The 11,801-nt window shown below is 36.0% G+C and overlaps 1 protein-coding gene across 9 annotated transcripts in view; it reads left to right on the forward strand.

Moving 5' to 3' along the window:
• OPA1 (OPA1, mitochondrial dynamin like GTPase) overlaps positions 1-11,801 on the forward strand; it is a 53,292-nt gene that overhangs the window by 20,596 nt on the left and 20,895 nt on the right. For all 9 annotated transcript variants that reach the window (XM_017810700.1, XM_017810704.1, XM_017810701.1 and 6 more), the window contains 12 exons: positions 100-230; positions 741-813; positions 905-977; positions 1,724-1,839; positions 2,485-2,549; positions 2,974-3,050; positions 5,867-6,032; positions 6,554-6,706; positions 7,324-7,432; positions 8,070-8,149; positions 9,314-9,454; positions 10,800-10,916. In XM_017810700.1, the coding sequence (XP_017666189.1) occupies positions 100-230; positions 741-813; positions 905-977; positions 1,724-1,839; positions 2,485-2,549; positions 2,974-3,050; positions 5,867-6,032; positions 6,554-6,706; positions 7,324-7,432; positions 8,070-8,149; positions 9,314-9,454; positions 10,800-10,916 (1,301 nt within the window). The remainder of the gene's footprint in view (positions 1-99; positions 231-740; positions 814-904; positions 978-1,723; positions 1,840-2,484; positions 2,550-2,973; positions 3,051-5,866; positions 6,033-6,553; positions 6,707-7,323; positions 7,433-8,069; positions 8,150-9,313; positions 9,455-10,799; positions 10,917-11,801) is intronic.

The raw sequence follows: 11,801 nt of genomic DNA on the forward strand, positions 1-11,801 counted from the left end.
CTGGTTTTAAGTTGTAGCATGAAACTTATTTGACACCTACCGTGTCTTCAGTGTGTTAGATTACATCGTCCCTGAAACACAACTTCGTGTGTATTTTAGATGGGTCGGTGGATGCAGAACGCAGCATTGTCACAGACTTAGTCAGCCAAATGGATCCCCAAGGAAAAAGGACAATTTTTGTGTTGACAAAGGTTGATCTTGCAGAGAAAAACGTGGCTAGCCCAAACAGGGTGAGTTGAAACTGGTTTTATCACATTGTGATGGCTAAAGTCACACATGGTAAAATACTTGAGACGCTGTTGTAAACATTGGACCTGACCTACCTGTTATAGATGCTTTTGAGTGCTTATTTTTGTATTCAGTATGATTTTTTTTTTTGATGGTTGTTGTTTTAATCTCTCTCAGGCCTTGCTTTTAGTGATCAACTGTGTGACTGCAGTCTCAGCTTGCTACAATACTGATTTGTTTCATGAAGGTGACCTGAACAAGTTCCATTTCCCAAATAGGCATTTTTGCTTTATTTTGTGTTTTGCTGTATTATGTCGTATTTGTTTTATGCCTTTATTTTTTTGTTTGTTTTAAATATCAGTAGAACTCATAGTCCCATGACAAACTGCATCCTGCAGTACTCTATGCAGAGATGTAACCAGATCTGTCTTTAAAATTGTGCCAAAGGAAATGAAGGAAAGGATGTCTCTGTGCAAAGTTAACCATGGCTTTTTAATCCTTTATTTTCATAGATCCAGCAAATCATTGAAGGCAAACTCTTCCCAATGAAAGCTTTGGGTTATTTTGCAGTTGTTACTGGAAAAGGTAAAGAGAGCTCTAACTCTGCTTATTTTGTCCTTGGTAGCAGAGAAAACTGTCTAGATGGAACTGTTGCAGCACTCTTTTCTTTCTCTAGGAAACAGCAGTGAAAGCATTGAATCTATTAAAGAATATGAAGAGGAATTTTTTCAAAATTCAAAGCTATTAAAGTATGTTGCTATTTTATTCTTTTTACTAAAATGAGCCTGTGTTGGTAAATCCTAGCATCACTTTTTCTTGTTGAATTTAAAAGGATTGCAATGTGGAAACACTTTTTGAGATTTAATCTGCTTAAATTAAGTACAATGTTGAGGTGACCAAGTTGTCCTGGTTTCCTAATGCTTGCTCTAAGACAGTGGAGACAGACAGGCAGCACTTGATTCCGCTGGAGTTCTGGGCCTCTCTTCCAAGGTTTTTCTGTGTCTCTCCATTGGCTCTACAGAAACTAAGTTCTAGCCTGTGTCCAGGCACTTAGTACAGCAGGGAGGAGGGAACCCAGCCTGACTATGACTTGTGGTGCCTCTGAATATCTGTTATCTTAGTGTGACAATGTAGTATTCAGAGGGTAACCTGGTGGGAAGTTGATAGAGCAGAGTTTTGATTTCACAGGCTGGTATTTGTCAGGAAGATACCCTATGTGGTCTTTGGGACTGAGTACCTGCACTGCAGCCTCTAGAATAAAAAATTATTTGTGGTGAGGGGTTTTTGTTTGTTTGCTTTGTTTTGGGGCTTTTCCCCCTGCTTTGGTGATTATCTACACTGCGTATTTTGGAGGAAGATACTGGAATTTGGTTTAAGCGCACATTTACATGTTATTTTCTGCTATAAAAAGCAAAGCTTTATTCTTGGGAGGAGAAATTACGGGCCAGAAAGCATTGGTAAGCATTGAATCTCCTCTAGCTGTCTTTCTTTACAGGACATCTATGCTGAAAGCACATCAGGTAACAACAAAGAACTTAAGTCTTGCTGTGTCAGATTGCTTTTGGAAAATGGTGAGAGAGTCTGTGGAGCAGCAAGCAGATGCTTTTAAAGGTAAACATCTTTTCAAAAAAACAAGTGAAATAGCAACTTGCTGTTAAACAGGTAGTTCTTCCACATATAAGGACGTATAAGGACTGTAACATATAAGGACTGACTTTTGCTAACATGCTTGGGCAATTATGTTTTATGTGTTTTATATGCTCAATATTTCTTGTTAATTGATGATCACCCCTGTAAATCTTTATAAAAAGACCCAAAAAAGTAATTCATGGTATGAAGTACCCACTTGCTCTAAAAACCAAAGGAGCAAATAAGTATGAAGAGGAAAATCAAGGTGTTTTTGGTGTTTGCTTTTTTTTCATGAGCAAAACACAGTTCTTCCACTGGATTCAGATGTTGTTTAAAATGGCTTTCTACACAAAGGCCTGGGCAGCACTGACTTGTGCAGAGCTGGAAGTTGAATAGCTCTTTTCATTATGTTTTTTTAATGCATGGATTCTGTGAATTACAGACAGAATATTTGGACATAGACAGCCAAAAATTCTGCTTCGCAGACACACTTAACATGTGTCTTTTGTTATAATTTTGTTATAATCAAAATTTGTGGCAATTCTAGGAGCTGCTAAACCTTTAAGGTAATCATCAAGTTCATATACACAATTAAAAAAATTAAGGTCTTGTTTCTGATTTTTGCAGCCACACGTTTCAATCTCGAGACTGAATGGAAGAACAATTACCCCCGATTGCGAGAGCTGGACAGGGTAAATTTAACTGCTTTAACTGCTGTGCTTCAAAGGGTTGAAGATTATGAATTAAAATTTATGCCATTTAATCTCATTTGTAAAGATTTGTTAAAGTTAACATAAAGTACTGACATTTAAAGTGTGAGGACAGTGTATATTATTTTAGGGGAAGGAAATACTGAGCTCTGTTTTATGAAATACTATTCTTCAACATTGTGATACTTCAATACTTAAGTCCTTCATTCTTCTAGTATACAGTTATCTGACCTAACTTGCCCCCAGGAACAGGTCAGTGTTTCTTTGTGATCATGACAGAACATGACTAGGAGGTATCATTTGAGGTTTAAAGGCTGTAAGAAAACGATTTGTTTGTTTGTTTTTTTACTTTTTGAATAGAAACATGATCAGACTATACTTAATCTTATTGTTTCCTTTTGCACAGAATGAATTGTTTGAAAAAGCAAAGAATGAGATTCTCGATGAAGTCATAAGTTTGACTCAGGTCACACCAAAGCACTGGTATGGTAATTTTTTTCTTTTTTCCCTTGTTTTTTTTTGTTTCGTTGGGTTTTATTATTTTGTTAACTATCAGAAGTTTGCTTTTAAAATATAAAGAGTTCTAGTAAACAAAATTCTCAAATACAAGTAAGAAACTGGTTTTCTTGGACAGTGTATTATCATGTCCTTTGTCCCTGTGACAGTTGTCTATGTTTGTTTGTTATTCTGAATCAGGAAATACTTGTATAACCTCTCCACAAAAATTATATGGTATCAGTTTGTACTTCTGTTTTTATACGGTGTAATGAACAATAGATATTCCTCAAAAATGCAAAGGAACAGTCATAATAAATAAGTTTTCAGATGTTCATTTGAAGTATGAATGAGTAATTCCTCTTGATGTTTGGGGATTGTCCTTGTGTGTTTCAAAATAATGTATTTGATGTTGGAAATCGGGGTATCAGAGATTTGGAAATTGAAAGAATGTGTAATTCCTGGCTGTAAAAAGAGCTAATCTGGATGTTTGAGAGTTCTATCCTACATGTGGATCTTGTTGGTAGCCTCAATCACTGGCACTGTACTACGCTGACCTACTTCTCTGTAAGGCAGCACAGGTGTGAGAGAGAGCTCAGCCTAAGCACTTTAACCGTGTAGCATCACTGCATAGTAAAGCCACTGTACATGTAGGCTGAGAGGACAGTAGCCAACACAGAGGGTTACTTTGACAGCCTGTATCACAACTGAGAACAATAAAAAAAAGATTTCTTTAATGCCTTTATGTTCAGTGACCTGAAATGAACTGCAACTTGGTCAAAGGTTAAAAAACGAGATAAACTGTCTGAGTCTTAAGAACATTAGAATAATGCTGGGTATGTGGCTGTGTTCAGAGAAAGACTTGTATGCAGTGTGTCAGTCTGAAATATTGTTCTAGTCCAAATGTAATGCAGGTTGTTGTTCTGTTGTTTGCTGTTGTTGGCTGTGTAATAGATGCTGAAGAACTCTGGCCCACATCTAGTCTGCTTCATTTCATGTTATGGATTGGGTGGGTGCACAACATGAATGCTTCTGTGCATTTCCTTTGAAAGTTAGAGTGTAGTGGTGATTCTAGATTTATTACACTTAATGAGCTATAAATTACCACTGCAAAGCTAAGACCTGAAAAAAATGCTTTTATGAAAATGTCATTATATCCAGACTAAAAACAGCAATGCATTTGATGAATGCAAGTGTTTCTATTCTGTTAAAATTTCCATTCCTTCCAATTAAGTTTGATTAGATTAAGCAAAGCAAAAATGTGTTCATATTGATAATCAGTAAAGAAGGAATGAGATTGCATTTGTTCTTAATCAGAGAAGTACACTTCTCCTGCAGTGCATTTTAAGTGGTAAAATCCATAACAGATGGGTTCCAGCACACCCTGCAAGTGAATGCAAGTGAAACTAATTTGCCACATCCCTGGTTCTTTTAATGGTGATCAAGAATGATCAATAATTGATCTCTGCTTGAACACTATTAAATTATCCTACTTTAAACAAAGCTCTTTAAAAGATTTTTAATCATTTTTTTTTTGCTGGTGGCAATATTTATTCAAAGGTAATTTTTTCAACATTTAAATCCTTGAGTTCCTTTCAATTTTGTATAAATACTTTTACTACGCTGAATACGCTGAACAGCTTTTTCAACAGTAGAAAAATTAGGGACTTTGTTCCCCATTAATACTGGTATGAAAGATGGACAGCTTCAAACTGTTTAGTTCTTAAGGAAGGACGTTTCAAGCACAAAATAGAAATTTTCAATTATGCTACTGTTGATATGGGGGGAGGGAGGTGATATTTATGGGAAATTCTTCAGTCTTTGTTGATAGATGGCCCAGTTAGAGTAGGGACATTATCAGGGAGGAGGCTTGCATCCTGAACTTCAGCCCATTTGGAAGAAAAGGGCCTGAGTCTTGTACCACCAAAAAAGAACAGTTTTTTCTTCGTCTCTTAGCTCTCACCATTCTGCCAAATCTGGCATTCATATGATCTAAGCTGATTTAACATTCTGAGCAAGCATAAAATTAGCCTGCAGGAAACCCACAAACTGTACTAGAGACTGTGGCAGGAGCAGAAGGAACGTGACTGACTCTGTGGGTACTGGGTACATGTTACACTGGCTCAACTGAGTTGTCTCACTGCAACTCTAAGGTTTATTGCAATTTAGAAAGGTTGAAGTTGGATTGTTTCCATTGTTACTTCATGAAAGGCACGATAAATGGGACAGTAGTGCTTCATTTGATAGTGACATGAAGCTCATTTGTTAATGAATGTCAATATACATTTTGGTAAAAGGTTGGACTTGTCAACTTGCTTCATCGTTTATCAAATCTGGGAGCAATCAATGAAAATCCCAAATGGAAAACTACAGCATGTTCCTACAATCAAATCAGAATACTGTAGAAACAAAACTCACATGCTTTTTTGGGAACATGGACTGTAGTCAGATCATGGCAATGCTTTGCAATCGCCCCCATGTTGTTCCCCCACCTCCCATACGTAAACACACACACAGCTCTGCCTGGTTATCCTGGTATAATTAAAGGCTGCAAAGAGCTGTTGTGCAGTGCAGGGGCAACTGTGAGAGTCTTAGAGGCCAACTTCTGAAGCTGTCTTTGCTGCTGAAAACATTGTGCATTTGTGTCCTTAGTTCCATGCAGATTTTGGTTGAAGTTGTTGTGACGTTAAGGAGTATTTCCTGTGTTCTGTAGACTTGTTTTCTCAGTGTTTCTAACAAATTGAATGCATACTTGTTAGTTGCTTGTTTGGAAACCATCACATGTGTTACAACTTCCATTTTAGGGAGGAGATTCTTGAGAAAACTTTATGGGAAAGGGTATCTACTCACGTGATTGAGAATATATACCTTCCAGCAGCACAGACTACAAACTCAGGGACGTTTAACACCACTGTGGACATCAAGCTGAAGCAGTGGACTGACAAGCAACTGCCTAATAAAGCAGTAGAGGTAAGAATTTAGTTATTTAAATAAAAAAATAAAAAATTACAATCTGTGCAAAGCTTATTAAAATGACAGCATAACTCCAGAAGAGTTAAGGTGATGTTTGAAGGACTGACTGCAGTTCTTTTAACCAACTTACATGTCAGACAAGACTGGCAAGATTTTGGTGTTCAGAAGCATACAGAGCAGAAACATTGTATTTTGCTCTTCTGGTGAATTTTGCCTACTACAGAGCAAAAAACCCTATTTTTACAAGGTTAAACCCTTCAAGTAAGTATATTCATATTTAATAGATTTTTGCAAGTTTAACAGAATTCTGCTTGCTACAATATAGTGAAGCCAAGTTTAGTGTTGCCTTTACTAGTAATGGAAAAAGGACAAGTCAGTGACTTACTCGTATGCTTGCATTTTTTTTCCAGAAAGTCTCCAAATTTTTATACTTGCAAGAATTGTCATAAATGTTCACTTAGCAGCTGGTGCGCAGTGTAATGGTCCATTTCAGGCTGAATTGTTTGCTAACTTTCTAGGTGGCGTGGGAGACTTTGCAAGAAGAATTTTCCCGTTTCATGACAGAAAAAAAAGGAAAGGAGCATGATGATATCTTTGATAAACTGAAACAAGCTGTCAAAGAAGAAACTATTAAACGGCATAGATGGAACGAGAGAGCGGAGGATAGCCTGGTATAATGTAGTGGGGTTTTTTGCCTTGTTGACTAAGTGCTGTTGAAATTTCTTTACTGAAGTTGCATATTCAGTATTTTTGCATTCTTTTGTTTTAATCCTGAAATGACAGGGAGGTGTGTCCATCTCACATTTTCTATATAATGTTTTAATACGTTTTCTCAATTCATTTCGTTATTATCTTTTATTAGTTTCCCCCTAAATAACATCTAATAAAACTGTTTTGGTTGGTTCAGAAAAGTCATCCATAATCCACTGGCTGCAGGACAGCCTGGTGGGAATTGTTTAGCATCAGCTCATTTGTTCTGTTTGGTGTAGTCACATAAAATAACATCGTTTCATTACCATCTTTATAGATTCTGTAATCCAGAGGGGTTTCATATCTTCTCCTGTATTTTTTACTTTATCTGTGCTAGGCTGTAGAAAAGAGTCAAGCTAAAGGCCCACAAAAATATTTTTGGCAGTCCTTTGAATGGTGTCTCTTAAATAAATCGCATGTGCCCAATACAAGCTGCTTTATCAAACATTAAAAAATTAAGATAATGCTAGAAACGTTACTTTTACTAAATCTTGAGTAAATTATTTATTGCATGCTAGAATTCCATTCTGTATTGCAGCGAGTGATCCAGCACAATGCCTTAGAAGATCGGTCAATATCCGATAAACAGCAGTGGGATGCAGCCATTCATTTTATGGAAGAGACGCTCCAAAGTCGGCTCAAAGACAGTGAGTTGTGTGATGTATTCCACTCTTCTGTGCTTTTTAATCTGGCCCAGTGTCTGGATCTAGTTCACTTCACTTCAGTGCAAGCTTTTGTATCAGCACAACTGACCCAGTGGGGACTGTTTGAAATGGTACTGATAGAAATATTTAGCAAAGTACAGCCTCAAGTGCTTGTGCTCCTGCTCTTGCAATGAGGCAACTGAAAGATAAGCACTAGAGATCTGTAAAGTCAAAAAATGGTACAAATGCACATGTAGGAGAACAGAATAAATGCAAGGAAAGTAAGTGGTCTCTTTATAGTTTCTAGCATAATCAGTTTTGATGCAAGTTGCAGCAAGGTAAGATTTTTTTTTTTTTTTAAAAGCCTGACTTGGAACCAGGAGGGCTGTCTCAGTGGAGGGTTGTTGTGTTTTTATATACTTCTTTGAAGCATCTTCCTGTTGGCAGTCATTTTTAAATTTTAATAAAATACGTCAACTGTTGCTTCAAGTAAAAGACACATGACTCGACTCAGTATGGCATATCTTACGTTGTTTGACATAAAATGTCCATTCTTCTTCATGTACCCAAGTTTAGAACTGTACATTTGGGTGGTTGCGTATATTTTGTGTGATAGTTAATATCATGCTTCCTTTTTCAGCTGAATCTGTTATTGAAGATATGGTGGGTCCAGACTGGAAAAAAAGATGGTTACACTGGGTAGGCCGCACCAAAGAACAGGTAAAAGGAAATAAATTATAAAGAATTTGTAGTTCACTACTTTTGGAAAACTTTGATTATTACTTTGAGTAAAACTTTTGAGTGAATTTTAAAAAATACCAACCCTCTTCAGATGTTTTAGGTGACTGAAAAAAAAAAAGAATTACTTTTCATTGTTTTAAATACCACAAAGAATTTCGTATTTTTTTTCCATACCGTAGCTACAGATTGGTTTGTAAACTGTTTTTCATTCTTCAGCTGAATTATATCTTTGCCATTATGCCACTGACTTGTGTATTAAAGTTCTTCCAGTAGAAAGAAATCAATGAAAGCAGGTGGAGACTGGGCTATTCTCTTCTATAATTTTCAAGCATGCCTTTTAAGTAGAAGTCACATGCAGTTTCCTATCATGCTCCATCTGGATTTAATTAGTATGTGATGACATTATCATAGCATTCTAATCACAGCTGTATCTTCTGATTGGCCACATTCATCTGAACCTCTCTTCTCATTTGCTCATAACCTTTGGAAATTTCTTTTGAATTTAAATAACAACTTCCATTCAATGCCCAGAGACAATTGTCTTTTAATATTACTTTTTCTAGATATTTCTCAAACTCAGTCATACTTTAAAGAAGCAAGTAGAGTTTGAAAGAATACAGTAGAAAGTATTTGTTTCAGAGAAAGGAGTTTTACAGTCAGCTGTATGTAGCCAGGTGTAGGGGAAAGGTAGCGACTTCAACCTATATTACTTGAATTTCATGAACAGCAACTTAAAGGTATGAATCCATGGAGAGTTCTTGCTAACTAATAGGTGAAAAGTACAATTCTGATCAGTGTCACATGTGGTATGTGAATGTGAACCCTGCTAGTGGATATTCATGGAGGGGAAAGGGAGCTAACACCTATGATTTTTTTTTTTTCCCACCCTTCTATTCTTTTTCTGAATTTCAGTGCATAATGAAAAGAAAAAAATTAAAAATTGACAGTGGATTATCCCTTAAAAATATTATATTTGAAGTGTCCTTGCACAGCTACCCTTTAGAGTCACTTAAATGTAATAGTTAATAGCATCAGAGGAATTTTTCTGTTCTGGCTTATTAAGCAAATGGAGTGTTTATTGAGGAGGTGCTGATGATCTCTGAGTCTATAATAATTAATTCTAACTAATCATTCCTATCCTAGAATGTTCGTAATGAAACAAAAAATGAACTCGAGAAGTTAATCAAGTGCAATGAAGACCACGCAGCTTATCTGGCAAATGATGAAGTGACGACTGTCAGAAAGAATCTGGAAGCAAGAGGAGTAACAGTGGACCCTTGTCTGGTAAGATGCAGAATTGTAACAAGACATATGGAAGCCCCCTGTGAACACTTGAATGTTCTTTCTAGATAGCATACAAGAGACTCCCTCTGAATACTGAATTTGTAATCCAGATGTTTCCAAATGAATTACTAAATGAATTCTTGCACGCAATTCACACACTTCTGTTGGCTGTCAGACAAATGCAGTACAACACTTTGGAATCTGTCAGTTCAGACTGAAGTCAGAATCTGCTGAGCAGATTTTCTTACCTACATTATGACAAAGCTTATTTGAAATTATTGTTCAGGTGTTATGTAGAAGAATCAAGACCTTTGTGAGCAAGATACAGAGAAAACATAATGTGCATCCTTAAGCTTTCAGTGTGGTTGTATGTGAAGTTCGAAATTCATTGGTACATTGAAGAGAGAGAATTTTTTTTAAAATACTTGTAGAAAGGCAGGATTTTTTAAGAGTGTTCCAGGGAATTGTATTGTATGTTCGAAATGTTCTTGGAAAAAACATATCTCATTGCAGTGTAAGGCCCTTAGGGGTAATTAGACTTCTTATCTAATTAAAAGTAAGATTTTAAATAAATGAGAATTCATACATTAATAAGTAATAGATGTAGATTTCCTTTAACAGTGAGTTATTTTCTGGAGTAACTTTGGCTACCTTTTCAACATTAATATCTGTACTTATTCTAGGTAGAAGAGTCATTTAAACACCTGCTGCTCCTTTCCTATACAGTATTTACCACTTTTTGTAAAGGTCATGTTAGTGATCCATATCCTCTACATGAGGAAGCTGAGTGCAAATTGAGTTTTCCTTCTAGCTAAGCAATTGATTTTCTTAATTGTATTTTGTGGGTTTTTCAAAGAGGCGTATCGAGACACATATTTAATTTTGAAGAACTGAAATATAAATAAGCCTAATCAAGAAAAGTTACAAATGTTTGTTTACATAAGACCCATGAAATATTTCTCTATGCTTTAATCTGGTTTAATTGGTAAATTAATGGGTACAATTAAAAAATGTATTCTCGGTGTTAATGTAAAGCTTATTTTGTAGTGTATAATTAAATGTATTTTGGCTGCAGACAGTATTTTTAAGCACTCAGTTATGTTACGTGCATGGAAGAGTGGATTTTTAAATTGACAGTCATCTGTAACGTTTGCCAAATGTAAATAACACATTAATCATAGCCCAGTTGCAGACAAATTACTGAGAAATATTTAAACATATGTTACGTGATATGGATAGTGGAATTTGGAGTTCCATTTTAAAATTAAATGCAGTCATTAATCTATGCACGATAGCGAGTGTATGTGTTTATTTATTTAGTCAAATTTAAGTACTGTTTTCCTAGATTAAAGACACATGGCACCAAATTTATAGAAGATTCTTCCTGAAGTCTGCCTTGAACCACTGCAATCTATGTCGAAGAGGCTTCTATTATTATCAGAGGCATTTTGTGGACTCAGAGGTAAACTGAAGAACAGATGTTCTTCATCTACACTGGTGTTTTACCTTACTATTTCTATCTCAATTGAAAAAAAGGTCTAAAAATACTTTAAAGTAGCCTGACCAGATAGCTGGTGATCCCAGATACATTTTACATGAGGCTTACAATGGATAAGATACCATCCTGGTGGTAATTATATAAAATGACCACTAGGTATCAGCCATGACCTAAACATCTTGTACTAATCAATGTGTATTGAAAATACACAACCAAAAGCAGTATTATACTTTTGTTGGTATCTTGTTGTTATCCATTTCTCCCACTTTCCCAATGATAGTTATTTACCTCAGTGATACGAAAAAAATTCAGAAAACATCTTTATGGGTTTATAGGAAAAGTATGGTCAGTAAGGGCTTAGAGCAAATACTTGGTGCTACATCTGATCAATAGGGAAAAAAATAACTATGGAGTTTTCAAACAGATCTTTACAAATGGCTTTCCTGTTTTGTAAGCCCAAGCTTGTGCAACAAATGACAGTATGCATGAATTCACACAAAGAATATATAGTTTTCTTACCATTGTATTTTAAATCAAAAAGAAATTACTGGAAAAGGTAGAGCTCCTCACTTTCTGTGGAGGTTTGTTTTTATTTTAATGAGCAACAGTGATTGCCATGGAGCCAGAAATCTTTGCTACTTTAGAAATATTTTTGCCTTTGAGGGATGAGGCAATGATCTCACAGCATGGAGAGCTGCCTCTTCATGACACTTAACCTCCTATTCACATTACCGTCTTTTTTAAGGTGTCCTAATGTGAAGTTAATGCTCCCTCCTGCCATCCTTTCAAGTGTAGAAACTGTCTCTTCTGTTGTTAACAAATATAGCCCTTTGTCCAGCACTGTCTTCA

Source organism: Lepidothrix coronata, unplaced genomic scaffold (genome assembly GCF_001604755.1).
Source record: "Lepidothrix coronata isolate B3197 unplaced genomic scaffold, Lepidothrix_coronata-1.0 Scaffold29, whole genome shotgun sequence".
NCBI classification, from domain to species: domain Eukaryota; kingdom Metazoa; phylum Chordata; class Aves; order Passeriformes; family Pipridae; genus Lepidothrix; species Lepidothrix coronata.